Consider the following 18,654-nt stretch of genomic DNA (forward strand, 5'->3'; position numbering starts at 1 on the left):
TCAAACTTTGTGCAACAGTGGTCAGTAAAGTTAGCAAAATAAATTGACATTGATTAAGATCTTCACTGTTCACTATGTTTCAAGTGAAAATGTTTTTAAGCATTGTTAAATATTAATAATAAATGCCAAAAATGTAATGATAAAGAGTTTCAAATTTAATGGTAAAGAATAACACGTCGTTCAATAAGTCCCGGGACTAACTAAGAAAACAACACCCATTTCACGAAATTCAAGTTTATTCTTCAGCATATTCACCATCAAGAGCCATGCAATCATTCCAATGCTTTTCTAACTTTTCGATACCATGCTTGTAAAACGATTTGTCCTTGCCCACAAATTATGGTTCAGTGGCAGCAATGACTTCCTGATTCGAGCCAAATTTTTTTTTCCTGGAGCATCTTTTTGAGATCAGGAAACAGCCAGTAGTTGCTGGGGGCTAGATCTGGGGAGTATGTTGAGTGGGGAAGCAGAGTGAAGCCCAACTCCAACTCGTGCAATGTAACCAGTGTTTGTATTGACTTGTGGCATGGCGCATTGTCTTGATGGAAGATGATTTTTCTTCTTTATGTGCGGTCGTTTTTTTGCAATTTCGTCCTTCAGACGCACTAATAACTCGCTGTAATAGACGCTGTTGATAGATTTTCCCTTCCAAGGTAGTCGATATAAATCATACCTCGCACGTGACAAACAGCTCTGTGAATCGTCAACACATTGTTGCTAATCTTCCATTGGGAGCACACGTAGCAACCATTTGGTAAACACTTTTTTATGTAAAATCGTACATGCACGTCCAGCTGATATGTTTAGCATCTCGGCAATCTCATGAACTTTCACTTTGCGGTCATTCATCAAGATTTTCTACACTTGTTTCACATTTTCCAGAGCGACTGCTTCATTTGGCCTACCCAAGCGTACCACATCATTTGTATCTGGGCGACCGTGATTGAAATTAGCGTATGAATGGCAAATAGTTGTTTTCGATGGAGTAACCTAGATAACATTTTCCAAGCTGTTGCTGAGCTTGCATGGTATTTTTGCCCATTAAATAGCAATGTTTGATCAACACTCGGAATTTGCTTTTCTCTGTTTTGTCCACAATTGCACAAGTAGTATTACTTTCAACACAGTAGCATTGCTGAAAATCGGACGTGTGCCATTTGAAGGTTAGTTCTTTCGAACAACAAAGTCAAGTTACCAACGCCATCTGTTGGTTAGTCCCGGGACTTATTGAACAATGTGTTACACTTCCTCCTGATGCAATGAGCACATTACTCGCAAATAGGGAAAATTAGCCACGCTTTCATTTTAAGGGAGAACAGGACTAGAGTTTTTCTCTTTGACCTTGCAGGATCATCTGAGTATGTCCATGTCACACATGTTTTTTTATTTCATTTTTTTTCTAATATGAGATATCAGAACCTTATGCTTTGCTATGTATAACATGAGAGAAAGTGTACATTTCCAGTATGTTCAATATAGCTTTTGCAATATTTTATTTAGAGTGCAATGTAGTATTCTGTATACTTCATTTAATATAGGCAGTGTCTCACTGTGCATGATTTATTGATGAAGCTAAACCATATTTATATATATTACATTAATATCACATTTAATGATATTTTAGTATCTGTGATTAGTGTTGAAATTAATATGTGAATAATAAGGGTATTACTGTATAATGTTGTTAATACTAGTAAAATTTCTAATCTAAAATGATCGTAGTTAAGCCAGCCACCATTATCAAACATTATCCATTGATAATTCCTGAATCCTGCAACCTTCAAAGTAGGAGGAGACCAAAGCTTTCCTGTTCAGTGTACATTTCCCTGATAAGAAATAAAATTCTTGGTTTTGAGGGTTTCTTTTACAGAAGGTTTTGACTGTTTCTTTGTGAGATAACTGTAAGTTGTGTGCATTTTTCTGTGGTAAGGTAGTTCAAATGTTAGCTTCTGCATCGTATGCATTCAGATACTTGTTATCTGCCTTAATCGTACAACAAAATCCTTCTGCCAGGGATTTTTTAATGCTGGCAATTTTATCTTGATTTTGTGTTCCAGCAATGAAATGACTTTTTGTGCTCCATGTGTCATCATTAATATAGGTCAGTATCTCATGGAAAATCTTGTGTTAAAGTAGTTGTCTATAAAAAGGCAAACATAATTAAATAATCAAACTAATTTTTTTTGAAAATTTACGTGAAATCGGGTATAGTTGATTTTCACTGTGTAAAAGGTGAAAATTGCCTCTTCCCCCAAAAGAGCTTGTTGCCAATCAACAAACCACAGCTTTTTTCAGTATTATTAAAGTGCTTTACTTATCCTTTGCATTACTTCTCATTCTCTGTATAATGTGCACCCATAAATTTTGATTGTATTTTTTTTTTATTTATTTATTATTATTATTAAAAGTATGCAATCTACATTGGAATGTATGGTATATATTTTTTCACTAATTTGTTTGTTATAAAAAATAAGCTTTTCCTGCTTTCTGATTAAATGGTTACCTACAAACTTATGATGATTAGTCTGAATTTTTTTAGTTATATTTTTTTTGTGTGTGTGGAAACGAAATATCATTGTTGACTTCCTCAAAAGCTATTTTTAATGGTATGTTGGTTAGACAAACTATATCCATTGTTTCAAACGTTTCAGTATTCAAAAAGATGTTTTCTTCACTTTTAAAAAATGAGGGAGTTGTTATTTAAGTAAAGAACAGAATAAATTATTATAGTTTATTTGTAAAGTTTTAGGATAAAAACTTGAAATAGAACACTTAGTAGGGATAAAGTTTAGTTTCTGAATTTTAAGAATATTGCTTTTACACATGTTCCATCATAAATTAAAGCTAATCTTGCACTCATTATTGTTTATGATTAATAAACACATTTGGTAAATTAATGATAAGATTTACATCCTTGGTTAACAAATGGTTAAATTAAGATCCTAATTTTTGAACTTGCAATAAAGATCATCATTTCTTTACTTTTACAGAATGCAACTCTTTTCATTCTGATTTTTGTGACAACTGTATAATTTTTTTTTTCAGGTCACAATTTTTTGAATATTAAACTATTTGCAGATTTGTAGGAATTCCTTTAAGCATAGCTACTTTTCGATACACTAATTTTTTCCCCCAAATTACATATATACTTCAGTTTTTTTATAATTTGTTACAATTTGAAGATGTTTTTCAAGCAAATTCTTCAAGTAAATATATTGTTTGTTTTTCAAAGCCAGTTTGTGCCAGGTTGATCTACCAGTATTCAACTGTCTCAACTACTGGTGAGATCTAAAATTATAAAGAAATAGTAATGTTTATTTGTTCTTGGTCTTTTATGGTTACTGTAATTTCAGATTGCGTATAATTGAATTATCAGCATTTATAACCATAACTTATAGGTCAAAACAAACTATTACTCATGTAGATATCATAAATAGAAATACAGTACAAAGTCCGAAATCCGGACTCGTTGGGACATCGGCAATTCTGGATTTGGGATTTTCCCGGATATTAGATCATCAGTGTAAATCTAGTAAGATGGCATGTAGAAATTATGAAACTAAAAATTTGAAATCGTGATTTATGAAATAATGAAGCATTTATGATCTCTCAAGGGTATCAAAATTTACACACACACACACACAAAAAAAGCAGCTTAATATTTATTTATTTTATGAAACTTTTCTTTGAATGTAAATTATTTAAGTTGCTTCTTTTTTGTATGTTAATGATTTCTCTTCAATTCTCTATAGACAGACATAATTTCTTGTTTAGTTACAAAGTTCCACTGTTCAAGACCTGTAGTTGCTCTGTCGAGAAGTCCAATTAACTTGTCAATCAAAATTTTTTCATTTTCAAGAACCTCTTTTTATATTTTTCACTTGGTAGTGGTATTTCCTGGATCTAGAACCATACTACAGATTTCACCATCCATTAATTGATTGATGATTGGAGCATTGTCATCAGAATGAAAAACTTCTGTTGTATCATCTTCATTTATTACCGTTTGTTCACATTTCTTTACAAAATCCATTAATTGTAAAATTTCACCTGTGGTTTGTGATATCCGAAAGCCTTCGAATTCACAGCTATCATTTTCATCATCCTCACCATGAATATGGTAGCTAGACATAAATTATGCTAAGCATTTTTTTAAAGTATCTGCAGGCATATCCTCCTACGATCTTGCGATGCTCCACACAGCAGATTTTATGCTGAAATATTAAAAAAAATTTTAAATAGTCTTTCCATTATTCAAAAAAAATTTAACTTTGATTTTAAAATCCTACTTTATATTTGTATTTCAGCATGTGCACTATTCCAATGTCCATAGGCTGAATGATGGATGTACAGTTTGGAAGAGAAAATAATATGGCTCGGAGCTTAAATTGCTCCAGTATTTCTCTGTTTTGGAGATAAATCGTAATTCTTGTCGGCGCGCAGCGGAGCCCTAAACAAGAAGGCTTCAGCATTTTTTTTTATGTAATTGAACAACAATTTCAGTAGAAATTTGATCTCGAAAATTTTATTTTTATTAATAAAATCATATTAAAAATCACTTATTAAATTTCAGTTTATCTATTAACATTTTATTAAATGCTAATTATTTTAATCATTAGTTATTAGCCCAAAAGGAATAAGCCCAGAAGGACTATTAATTTTGTTTTTGCATTTTACATTGATTCACTTTTCAAACTGTTGCCACTAAATATTTACAGCCCTGTATTATATTTAAAAAAATTAAATAATGAAGAATCTACGTAAATGTAAATATGTTTCTTGCATTTTGATAAAACAATGGTACCTAGAGCAATAAAATTTTGAATAACATAATCCTCCACTGAATACGGGCATCTGGAAGCCCAAATTTTGAATTTGTTTTATTATCATGAGTCATTACTCAAGTTGTCATTTGTTGATGAACATACTGTGAGGAAAGTAAAATATAATAAACAATCATTTGCAAAGTTGGTGTCGGGATAAAAATATTAGTAGTTATAAATTAACGATGTTTCTATGTGGAATGTTTTGGTTTGAGAGGTATGCCAAGCAGAAAGGCAGCTACGGAGCCAAATTATTGACCACACAAATTCATGCTAAAATGGTTTTCCTCAATGATAAGGTGTTTTGTTTATTGTATTCTCATAAAAATCAAATGCGCATTCATAAAGCATAAAACAAAATTCCTAAAAAAAATTTGTTGTTGGCTTTAAGGTCAGGATATTGGATGTCCGGATCTCGGACTCTGTACTGTATTAAAATCCATTCTTTTTTACAATTCAAACAATAATATGCATATTAGTGTTTGAATGTAACAATAAATAACATTAATTTTTACAATAAATATAAACTTCCTAATTTAGTAATTAAAAAATTACTTTTTATATAATATTAATCAAATCTCATAAACTGTGTACTTCTTTCCTAAAATTGTTGCTATGTTGAACTCTGAGCTGCTTCAAAGTTTTTTTTAATGTTAATTGTTTTCAACTAATACCAGAATTACTTTCCAGAAATTTAAACCAATGTTGAAAACTCTTTAGATAGAACATGTTTTGTGTTTGAGGATTATATTAATGCTATGAGTGCTTTTTTAATTGCATTACTTTAAAAACAGCTTTTTCAGTAAACAATCTTTCTGATTCTTACCAAATAATTAAAAGTACATTCTAAATGAATGAATTTATTTGAAAGAATGTATAATCACTTACCTCAAATTATCCTGAAAGCAGGTAAAAATTCTAAAAAGGCAAATCCAGTGCTGGCTGGAAAAGCTAAGTTTCTGACATTGATCATTTATGAGTTATGGGTATAAAGGTGGTGTAAACATTATTAATTGTGAGTTTTCAATGAAACCAGAATTTCGTTAACACTGATTGTTAGCTAGGGAAAATTAACTATACTGTAAACAAATGTAGCCCTAGTGACACATGAAACTTGTTTCGCTGCAGCTGGTTCACTAAATAACTCGCACGACACAGGGACTGTATTTCCTTTGCTTTCATTTATGACACTGATTCTAAATATGAATTCAGCAATGCCAAAAAAAAAAAAAAGTGATACAAAATAGCGAGCCATTCTAAATGGCTGTCACGACTACAATACTCTTATCAACCATTATTCTAGTTGCCATTATGGGGAGAGGGAAATACTCATTCTCAGTGGGAGTGGACTGATTATTCAGCCATTAAATACATAAATTAAGTGCTCTTGGATTTTATACGATGCTTGCAATATTCACATGAACACCCGGGAAACCAAGAAAATCATTTTGTGCCACCTTAGTTTTTTGGAAACACTTTCGGCATAGGAATTCGAAAATTAAGTGTGGGTGCCACATGCTGGATGTCCACTGGCAAATTTACACTTTTGCACAAGCTTATAACCTGTCTGTTTTATTAAGATATGAAATAAAAATATCCAAGATAAAAAGAAAATTTCTTTTTAAAATGAAAGGAATTTTTGGGAATGTAAATTCATGATTTCTACTCGCTTGTTTGATACAGGGATCTAATTTGATTTAACAATAATAATAAAGTAAAGGGAGTGTTTTTTTTTTAGTTAGAGTAACTAAGTCCTGCTTTACATTGTTTACAAAATTTCAAATTCATATTTATTTTCTGACAGAAATTTAATTGCAAGACATTGCTGTTGGTTACATTTTGTAATTCAAATATACTGACAGCCAAATATATTAATATTTAAGACTGACACTTATTTCAAGTAATTCTGATATGTTTAAATAATCATTATGTAATTTAACATTAACATAAAAATAGACAGATTATACAAACTTTTAAGTTAACATTACAAATTAAGTAGTGTTAAAATATAAACAGACATAATTTTAAGACATAAAAAGTCAGACTCAGATATTGCATTTAGTACAAGTCGTACATCTTATGTTGCTAAAAACAAATCCTTTATTCAAGTGGGCTTTTATCAATGTGCACTTTCATGCATGCAACTATTTGTTGTACTGGCAATTATCACAGTGAGGTTACTTTTGTGGGCTTTTGCTGTGTGCACTTTTGTCCAGCGTACTTTTTTTTAATTGGCAAACCCTTTTCATTTAAGCTTGTTGCCATTTGGCGAAATTTAAAGTTGCTCATCTTTCAGATTTAATCTGTGTGCTACTGATGAACAAACTAACCTATTTAAAAAAAGAGAGATTCAGTTCTTAAGAGTAGTATTTTTTTTTTTACTTTTGAAACTTTTTTTTTTTTTTTTTAAAAAGCACATTCTACAGTAATAAAAGTGCATTTAATTCATGGTATATCTAATTAAAAACATTAAATATTTTTATAGAATTGCGTTACTTGCTTTTCGCTTTTCATTCATATCTGCTGCCATTCAGAAAAATGTAAGATATTATTCTTTCATATTAAATTTGTCTGTAATTATCAAATAGCTATTTAAAAGCAATAGATGCAGTTCTTAAGAAAATATTTAAAGTTTTTTTAATCGGATTGATCTAAAATTTGCATTTAATTGGTATATCTAATTAAAAGCATTAAATATTTTTATAGAATTGCTTCCTTTTTCACTTTTTGAATATATAGAAGATACATAACATAACTGGTTGAAATTCTTTGTATTATAACAGTCCTAGGATGATGCATAATATTGTCATTGCTAGAATCATCATCGATAACTTCATCCTAGCAATTTGACAAACTATCTGCACACAATTCTTCATGTTCTATTTTATTAATGTTCCTTTTGGGAATTTACTATAAAAAAAGGTCAAATTAGGCTGGGAACACAGGAGCAATAAATTGATGTGCTCCCAGCAATGAAATTCAATTATGCAGATAAACTTTTCGATAATATATGAGCAGGCTTATGAATATGCTTGCTGAAATTGTAGGCTGTAAAGAGTGTGTCTATTAGTCAGCTTCCCAGATTTATGTCAATGTATAGCTGGAAGCTCTGGTGTTGAGTGGTATTTTCATCGTAGCATAACAAGTTCAGCGAAGTGCATTCATTGGAATGCATTTCTGTAATGCATGTTTTAATGTTGAAATATACAGGCATTGATCTAGTGCTCATGTGTACCCAACTTTATTGTAAAAACATTACAAAAGCCCACTGGTACCAATAATTCATAGAAAATGTCTTTAGTTGCTTGCCGCACGAGATGTTAAAGCATTTTAATTATCTTTTCTAGTTCAGTTGGAAGATTGCTTTGTAAATTTGCAATAACTTCCATGAGGCATTAATTTAGAAAGGATGGCAGCATTCTGCTTTGCTCTGACATAATGCATTACATTGTGATGAATAGTGAATAGTGTTGCATTTTCTACTAAAATCTAAGGCTAATTTTGCACGTTCACTTTCAAATCTATAATCAGATCTGAGTGGACATGTGCTTTGTTGTGTGCATATGGGTTCGTAATCCACTGGTGTGCAAAACTTAAGCAACAATGTAAATTTAATCAGATAGCCATAAAATTGTAGAAAAGGGGTTCTTGCGTTCAGTACAATGAACACGCAATTCAGTAGAAAGGTCATGCGTATGCAAATGTCAAGAAAAAAACATCACAGGCTACGTGAGCGTACACAAAACACTTAAGGTCAGCGCACTCAACTCGAGATTACCATAAAAGGACGGAGGAAGATGCAATTAAAGACATTCGCTGCAAGTAAAAGGAGTAGTTCTTTTGTGAAATATGGCTAAAAGAAATGATCTGGATGACTTCATACATGGAAGAATGATCGAAAATCTGGAGTAGGGGCGAAGTGTGACCAGTGTAGCTGAAGAGTGGAATCAACAAAAGGGGTGTTTCGCACGTTTAGAAAGCCTTCCAAACCACAGGTACAGCTATTAGAAAGGCTGGTAGTGGCCATCCCAGGAAAACAACTGCAGCAAATAACCGATATATAGTCCTGCAGACGAAAAGAGCCCAAAACCAGTCAGCAAGCGTAACAGCTCAGCAACTGTGAACAGCAATGGGCGACAATTGTCATATTGTCATGGTTTACTGTGTCCAAACACCTTCACAAAGGTGGCCTATGCGCCTGCCATCCTGATCGCTGCATCCCTTTGAAAGTTGGCCATCGGCATCACCATTTACACAAGGAGCGCAAAAACTGGGCATCTCATCAATGGAATCGTATCCTCCTTATGGATGAAAATCGTTTTAGTGCCAGAAGCGATTCTCAACACAAATTGATTTGGAGAGAGGTCGGGACACGTTTAATCTCGGTAACATTAGGGAAAGAGACAATTACGGTGTTCTGAAGATCTCGTCTGGAGAGTCATTATGCTGAACGGGCGGACAGAGCTCCACGTTTTCGACATAAGTTCTGTAACCGGACCGGAGATTGCTATCGTCAGGAGGTGATCCTTCCACATGTGCGTCTGTTCAGAGGTACCATTGGAGCAGACTTCGTTTTTATGTATGACAATGCACGGCCACACTGGACTCTTGCTGTTCAGAAGCTACTGAAAACTAAAGATATGACTCGAATGGATTGGCCAGCGTGCTGCCCTGATTTGAACCCCGTAGAACATGTGTGGGATGCTTTGGGGAGATGCTTGTGACATGATTACATCTTCTGGGGAACACTCAGCTACTGAAACAGATGCTGATCAAGGAATGGGCACTCTTACCTCAAGATCTGTTGGACAATCTGTTGTTGAGTATGGAGAGACCGTTTGAAGCAACCATTGCAATAAGGGCAGGGAATATCCTGCTTGTTGTTCTTCCTCTTGTACAGACAATCATGTGTAATGATACTGTGAGTTCAAGAAAGCCTGTTTTTCTTTGATTCCATACTGTATGCATTGTATGAATTTTTAGAGCAATTATGTTTCATCATCTTTTAAATATAAAATGTTGTCTCTTAATTCTGAATTTCATGTCTCTCAGATGTTTTCTCGTGGAGTTATGCCAAAAAGAACACCTGTTGCTTAAGTTTTGCACACCAGTATAGATTAAATGCATACAGGCCCAGTGATAGGTTTATAAAATTTATTTTATCAAAATAATTTTTCAGAGTTCTTTAATTTTCCACAGAAATACTCATACAGTGTTGTTCACAGTATCACTATCAGTAGTTACCTACTAAGAATGTTAAACACAATGCAATGCAAAGTGCATCTAAAGAGAAAGCTAACCTGGAGATAAGTATTCGGAATTCATGCTGAATTAACAGCTAACAACAACTGAGAACAGATGCTCTCTTCAGTCTCACCTGGCTGCAGAGATATTTCTAGTACTTTCTGACTGGTAGGCAACATGAGGGTCGAATTACAGTTACAGCTGATATAGTGATCAATTACATTTATTCAATTACAATACCTATTATGGTGATACAGAGACTGAAACAAAATGTTGCCAAGTTTCGTAACTTTCGGTGATTTTTTTTTTTTTTTTTTTGCTAAATTTGGTGACCAAAAATTAGTCACCAAAACTGTTACCAGCTTGTTGATATCTCGCCAAATTACCAAGATATCCATTTACTCAAATATTAAATAGTCTTCCCCTTAATTCTTAAAGGACACAGATACAGCCTGAGCCTTGGACAGGGAATATCTAATACTGACGCTATATCTGCTAAGTAATATTTATTAAAGAGGAGTATTTAACTGATTTTAAGTGTGCTTAATTTTTATAGTTTCAAAAGTTGATTAAACTTCTACTTTCAATATAAAATTGTTTTTTTCTTCCTCTTTTCATGGTTTCCAGTACACCCATGCTTTAGCACGTTTCATTCAAGAACAGAACATACCTCGTTTGCGTGTTTGGACTAGTCAATTGAAGCGAACTATACAGACAGCTGCTGGTATAGAAGCACCTCAAGAAAGGTGGAAAGCCTTGAATGAAATTGATGCTGTAAGTCTTAAGTTTTACTTTATTTATGTATTTTGTACTCTTAACAGATTACTGAAGATTGATATATCTTATTTACAAATTTGCCCTGTCTCCTTTTCCTACTTTTACCACTTGAAACACAGGAGAGATACTATATTATGTTACAGGAGGGGAGAGATTATATGTATTTATGAATGCATTTTACATTGTTACCTTAAATAATATGCTGAAAACACTAAGGGGAATTGGTACAAAGGGGAGAAATGTGGAAGTAAATATGGTGTTCATACTTAATTATATAATAATACATAATATCATGTAATTATTTCTATTAATTTGCTTATTTATTCCTTTGTCATTTTTAGCAATCAATTTATTTTATAAGAATGTTGAAAATTTTTAACCTAAAAGAACCAAAAGTCAGAATTCATCTGATGGTCTGAAAGTGCCATGTTTGTGATGTTAAAGTCTATAGCATTCAGTTTTCATCTGGTTATTCCTGATACCATTTTACAAGATATCTGTGATTATTTATTAGACATAAGGTTGAGAAATTTTAATTCATTTATTTTAGCTTATAACCAGTTATATCAGTTACATAACAACATAAAATATTAAACTTTTTTAGTCTTTAGAATTGGAAACCTCATGCATCATACTTAGCAACCCATGATAACAGTTTCATTTACCCATTTATCAGCAGCTTTTTCAAATTATGATATTGTATGTTTAATGCATATGCTAAACATAAAAAGGCTCATACTGAATAATTTTTAGGAGTTGACTTGAATAAATGCTTCAAAAATGAAGATTTAAAATGTTCATGAATTTTTCATGAGACAGTTTGCTTCATTTGCAGCAAATGTTCAGGAAGAAATCTGATAAAATTATGCATTTAAATATTCTTTAATGATAAAGTTTGTCAGCTAATTAAATTAATACGTAACAGAACTTCTGTGTTCTTTTACTGCCATTAACTTATTTAAGTTAATCCAAAGACTACTAATAAAACAGGTTTCAAATTGTAAACTTTCAAATGCAAGCCCATAGCAGTAAGGAGTAATTACTACAAGATAAAAATTACTCTAATCATATTATTTGTATTAAATTGTTTAGGATGCTTTAATCTTGTTGATATGTATTGAATTCTGAGTGTATGATAAATTGCCTATTATGGTGAAATTAAATGTAACTTTTTGTAGCTTTTCTGATTTTGCATTTTTAAGTTATGAATTTTTGATGAAAAAATAGTTTTCCAGAGGTGCCAATTCTCCTAGTTTTTCATTACGTTTCCTGATTTTTAATTTTTGTTCTTTATTTAAGGAAAGTGTTTTTCAGCTATAAAGAACTGCATTTTTTGCTTTTTACATTTTATTGACCTTTTTTTTATTAAATTTCATTTTATCTGAATATTCTTAAATCTACTGCAAATGTTTGCATCTAAATCTAGATAAATATTATGTGTGCTAATTATTAATTGCATTTTCATCACATTTAAAAGTGCTTCAATAAATAAAAGCTTTTTTCCCCTAGTCAATTTCCTTAATGTAAAAATGTAAGAAATTTACGAAATAAAATTGGCCAAAGAGTATAAAATTTAAAATATGTAATTAAATACTAGTGTATTTTACATTAAAGTTGTATTACAAATAGTCCAGTAACCTCAATTATGCATTATAAAGAGAATTTAAGTCAGTTTGGAGCTCCTTTGAAATGGCATTGCCGTGCAACATGGAAACCTCCTAAATTTCTCACAAAAATCTCCTAGTTTTTCAGATTTCAAGTTTGGTAACTATGATATTTATAACACCAAACTAGAAATTAAATAAGGTGAGGAAAGATTTATCAAAGTGCAAATGATAGGCTTTAGTTTAGATGGAAATTTTAACTATTGGGAAAATAATTCGAAAGCAAAACTTTCTATTTGTAAAATGGGGTATTGCAAACTGGACTTCAATTAAAATGTTCAAAACACGTATGGGAAAAGTTTATTCATTGTAATTAAATAACTTTAGCCCGTTTTTAGTTTTGAAATATTAAATAGTATGGACATTAGAAGTATTTCTTAATGTTAATAAAGTATTATATAATGTTTTTAATGTTCAGTTTATTTTTGACTCAGAATCAAATTTTTAACAACCTCAAAATGTTTTTTCTTCTGTTATTTTATTCAAGAATGAATAGTCATTCCATAAAAAGTTTGCTGATATTATATGTTAAGGTTAATCTGAATAATAAAAAGAAATTTCATGGCCATTTGCAAAGGTATAAGATGGTTGATACTATGCAAATAATTCAGTGCTGAAATGTTACATTTGCAAACCTGAAACTGTGTAATATATAGTTCTTGGTATGTCTTATAAATATTATTATATCTGTTTTCTAAGGGCATATGTGAAGAAATGACTTATGAAGAAATTCAGGAAAGGTATCCAGAAGACTTTGCTGCTCGTGATCAGGACAAATTTCATTATAGATATCCTAGAGGAGAAGTAACTATAATAGTTTATATCTAAATTTTATTTATTAATGTTATGTCTCAACAGAGATAAATCACTCTTGGGATATTTTTGGATTTCAAATGTCTGACCAGCGCTACTTTAAAAAAAAATGAGAATTTAAAATTTAGCTTTGAGTGACATATTTATATATTTAAAATGTAAAATAAATATGCAGCAAATATTCATTTTTTCATTAATAAGAATTAAATGTAATAAATATTTGGCATACGTAAGTTTTACTAATTGTTGGAGTTCAAATGTCTGACAAATATTCAAGAAAGACAAGGGTTCAAAATTCAAAACCAGTTTCAGGTGGCAAGTGTATTTAACCTTTAACTGTAAAAATAAATTTTCAGGAAAATTTTGTTTTAAACAATTTCTTTAGTTTAGTACAAAGTCTTTAATACGGGCGTCCATAATGCATTTACGCATGCGCATAATACGTTTACGCATTCACGTTGAATGTATAATGAACGTGTTGGAAAATATGAGCTATTGTAACCCTTTTTCTGCATCATCTCTCCTCCTTGAAATAATTCTAACTTTTACATAAGGTTTAGCTCTTATTTTAAAGGGATATAGTAATTACTTCTGCTTCGTTTTTCACTGCCACTGTTTGTATTAAGAATGGACTGCTCCAGCCTAATTAAGATGCAGAAACGAAACTTGATGTTACATCATCTGGAAAGCTGAGTCATGCTGATAGCTGATTGATTGCCGTGAGATTACGTCATGTCTACTTCAGGTATAAGTATCTCGCGTCGCTCTGGTTTATCCCTTCTGGTTCCTGTTTCCTTGCGCCGTGGTGTGCCGTTCCAGCCCCCATTGGAAGACGATATTGCGATGCATGCCAGCCAGCGATTAGTGCCATGATTCCGTTCCAAAAGCTGACCTTTTTCTGGATCCTGAAAAGCGGCGACGATGTGAGCGACAGCCGTGGGCTGCATCCTGTTTCTATGATTTGGCGGCAATAGATTCCAACCTGTGATTTACAGTGAGTAACTGCCGTGGGCAGCAACCTGTTTTTCGTGAAGGCGGCATTTTCAACATAAGTGTTTTTCCAAAATTATAGCAGCGATATTTTTCCAAGCTGTGATTTCTCGTGTGTAACTACATTGAGCGGCTTTTTTCCAGTTTAAGTGCTCTCAAGGATTTAGTTTAATTTTTCAGGTGCCTTCTTGACCACAAAGCATGGACTTATCGATAGTGAAGTGAATTTCATAATAACCGTGTAGTTTCTGTTCAGTGATATGTTTTTCGCGTATTGAATGCCAGTATTTAAAGATCAGGTAAAATATTTACTGTGTCTTTAATAGTGTAATATTATTTAAAGGAAAAACCCTTGGTGTTAATGAATGATCAACTAAGTGTAATTTTTTGATAATGATTATGTTACTCTTTAAGTTTCTGATATTGATTAAATTTATTCATTGTGTTTTTATTTATATATATATTGTTAATAAATTGGTTAAGTTTAAAACTTTTGTCTTCAATGTCTGCACAGTATATAACCTTAGGGAACTTCTATTGCTACTTCTGCTAAATGTTCTTTTACAACTTTAAACTTTGCTTTTGCATCATTTGGTTATGGGCCCAGCCCTGAGTTATCTTTAGTGCAGACTTTTAAAAGTTTAAAATTAATTTAGGACTTAAGAGACTGAGGGGCGGTTTTTGTTGAAATTCAAATATAGCTATTGTTGATGTTAAGCACAATATTGTTAAACTTGATGCATATAACTACTTTACATGGTCTAAAGACATGAAGTTTGTCTTAAATGAGAAAAATGCCTGGCTTTGGGTTAAAGGTATTGAAAAATGTCCTGATTTAAATGATGTTAAGGGAATTACAAAAGAAATTGTTGCCGACTATCAAAATAGAAGTCGTTTGGCATTATCATTGATTTATATGTATGTAAGCCCTGAATATAGGAACTTAATATGTGAAATAGATGATCCGGTAGTTGCATGGAATACGCTTGCCAAATTCTTTCAGTCAGATTATCAATCTAGACACATGTCCTTGTTTTCAGAGTTCTTAAATTGTAAAATTAAGCCAAATGAAAGTATTAGTTTCTTTTCTTCTAGATTAAAACTGATAACTGAACAATTGGCTGGTATTAATCAGGCTGTAAGAGATGTATATATATGTTTTCAGTTTCTTAGGTTTCTTCCAGAAAAATATGATCAGGTAGTTCAGAACGTTTCGAGGTGGTCAGATGAAAAGTTCATATTTAAAAATGTTGAACTGGAAATACTTGCAGAAGAAACACGTCTTAATTTAAGGGAGATAGATAGGGAAAATTCTAACAAGACTATAGAAGTTCAAAGTACTCACTTTGAACCCAAATTTAAGCAGATTAAAGGGTTCAAGTGTTATAAATGTGGATGTCCAGGTCATATTCAAAAGTACTGTATAATGAAGGGTAATTTTTCCAGATCACCCTCACCTGCTTCTTCTGTTTCCTCAGCTGTATCTAGTAGTAATAAAACATCCCATAAGTGTAAGAATAAACCCAAGTTGTGTAAAGGTAAAAATAATTCCCATGCTCAGTCCCTTTTCATAGCTCAAGCTAATTCTAACAACTTGGAGGAAAATGATGATAGTTGGATTTTTGATACTGCTGCATATCATCATTTTTGTAAAAATCATGAATTGTACGATACTTTTTCTCTTGTGAAGAATGAGAATATGCTAGTAGCTGTTGATGGGGCAACTTTTCCAATTCATGGGAAAGGTACTGTTAAAATGAAATTTGGGGATAAAATTATTTTGTTTAAAGATGTTTTATACTCACCTGAACTGAGACGAAATTTAATATCTGGACCTAAGGTGAATATCAATGGAGCAAGATTTTATGGTAAAAATGGGCAAATTAAAATTACTAATGATGAAAACGAAACTATTTTCAAGGCTAAGTTGATAGAAAGTAACTATCATGTATTCCCAAAAATAGTGAAAAGGGGGGACAAATCTGTGAAATTTGAGGCATCCATAGTTCAGCATAACAATAGTGAATTATGGCATGGTCGGTTTCGTCATATAAATTATGGTGCTATTGTCAGGACTAGTAAGAGACATTCAGTTTGAGGTCTTCCTGTGTTAAAGAACTCGCCTAATTTGTTTTGTGAACATTGCCAAATCAATAAGCAAAGACAAATCTTCTATAGACCTTTAGAAGGTATTCAAGTGAAGAGACCACTTGAAAGGGTTTTTTCTGATGTATGGGGACCTATTAACATTCCAGGTAGGAATAGTGAACGTTATTTCGTTTCCTTTATTGACGAATATTCTTGTTATGTGGTAGTGTACTCACATAACGAAAAAAGTCAGGTGTTTGAAGTATTTGAAAGGCATATAGCACGTGCTGAAAGATGTTTGAACCTTAAGTTGAAATACTTTGGAACTGACAATGGACGAGAATATGGCAATGAACAATTCAGGTCATATTGTAATAGAAATGGAGTAAAGCATGAATTTACCGATATATATACTCTGTGATAGTGGAATGAGTCCTGAATTTTGGTCAGATGCAGTGATGTATTTTGCATATTCATTTAATAGAATTTGTCATAAAGGCCAAAATAGAACCCCATTCGAATTGTATACTAAACGGAAACCATCAGTGCGTCACCTTAAGGCATTTAGAACGATTGCCTACATGGGAATTCCAAAGGCTAAAAGAAATTCTAAGCTTTATCCAAAGGCAATAAAGGGCCGATTGATTGGATACAGTGTACGAACAAAAGGGTACAAGATTTGGTTGGAAAATGAACAAAAGGTAGTAGAAATCCTAAATGCTACTTTTAAAGAGTGAATTGCAATGCAGAGAAGTTGCAGTGGAGCTGCACTGGGCACCCTTCCTGATTTGGAATCTGAAGAGAGGGTCGAGTTCCAATCTACTGATACTCCAGTTGGCTATTTTCCTGAAATAGTGGAATGAATCGATACCAGTGTACCCTCTTCTATACCTAGCAACAACACTGACACTACTGACACTGAATCTACATTGAGACAGGTAACTTAGTTTCGTAAACCTGTTCCAAGGCCAGACGGCACTCGTACGGATGTGTGCTATTTTGAGAAGAGGTCATCTAATCAAAGACTACGATCACCAAATGATGTAGAAAAGTATTGCACTGAGCATAATATTCAGTATGATCCTACCTTGTTTGATTTCAAGGGAAGCAATACTTATAGTGGTGAAATCGACCCAACTGGCACTCTTTCAACGTCATATACCCAAGACAGCTGACTAGAGGTTTCACTTCCAAACACTTATAACCAGGCAATGAAATCCACAGAAAAGGAAAAATGGATAGAAATGATGGAAGAGGAAATGGCCAACATGCGAAAGCATAAGGTATGGCACCTTGTTCCACTTCCTAAAGACAAGACTCCACTAGGTTGCAGGTAGAGTTTCAACATTAAAAGTGATGAATTTGGAAACATTGCTCATTTTAAAGCTCGTTTGGTGGCTCAGGGTTATTGGCAAATTAAATACGATACCCTATGATGAAACCTACTCACCTGTAGTCAACTTTTCAGTAATAAGGCTTTTTTTCTCTCTTAGTTGCACACCTTGGATGGGCAAACATACAGTGCGACGTAAAAAGTGCCTATTTCTATGCTCCTTTATCTGAGGAAATTTACTTGTCTCAACCTCAGGGTTTTGTAGAGCGAGATGAAACTTTTGTGTGTCGTTTAGATAGAGCCTTGTATGGTGTGCATCAGAGTGGGCGATTATGGTACTGCGAGTTGGATAGAACACTATGTAACCTAGGGTTTACCAAGTTTGAGTGGTGTAATTGTGTCTATCGTTTTAAAGATTTTGTCATTCTGTTGGTTTATGTTGATGATATTGTTGTGTTTGGAAAAAGTGAAGTTCAGCCTAAAAGGATATTGAAAGTCCTGAATTCACATTTTGATTTGAAAATTTTGGGTAAAACAAAAAAGCTCTTGGGTGTGGAATTTGAATATGAGAACAATAGTGTCAATTCATCAGCAATTATATATATAGAAGTGGTAGTTGATCGATTCAAGTCTATTAAAATACAAATTACTTCCCTTCCAATAGTTAAAGGTGTGAAATACTCAAAGTCCCAGTAGACAAGAAGAAATGACTGAGATGATGAATTATCCTTATAGAAACGTTTTAGGATGCCTCTCGTTTCTTTGCAATCGTACTCGTCCGGATATAGCCTATGCTGTTAATATATTTTCTCAGTTTCAAAGCAATCCTGGTAAGTTTCACTGGGAAGGATTACTTAAACTTTTAGGATACGTTTCCAATACCAGACATCACAAACTTAAACTGGTATGCGAGGAACTGAAG

The 18,654-nt window shown here is 32.7% G+C and overlaps 1 protein-coding gene across 6 annotated transcripts in view; it reads left to right on the forward strand.

Moving 5' to 3' along the window:
* Positions 1-18,654, forward strand: part of LOC118181608 (6-phosphofructo-2-kinase/fructose-2,6-bisphosphatase-like) — a 144,295-nt gene that overhangs the window by 84,391 nt on the left and 41,250 nt on the right. For all 6 annotated transcript variants that reach the window (XM_085817298.1, XM_085817315.1, XM_085817293.1 and 3 more), the window contains exons 9-10: positions 10,695-10,841; positions 13,208-13,312. In XM_085817298.1, the coding sequence (XP_085673424.1) occupies positions 10,695-10,841; positions 13,208-13,312 (252 nt within the window). The remainder of the gene's footprint in view (positions 1-10,694; positions 10,842-13,207; positions 13,313-18,654) is intronic.

The sequence above is a fragment of the Stegodyphus dumicola genome, chromosome 1, assembly GCF_044657685.1.
Source record: "Stegodyphus dumicola isolate Sdum_Otavi_A_Nest chromosome 1, ASM4465768v1".
Classification (NCBI taxonomy): domain Eukaryota; kingdom Metazoa; phylum Arthropoda; class Arachnida; order Araneae; family Eresidae; genus Stegodyphus; species Stegodyphus dumicola.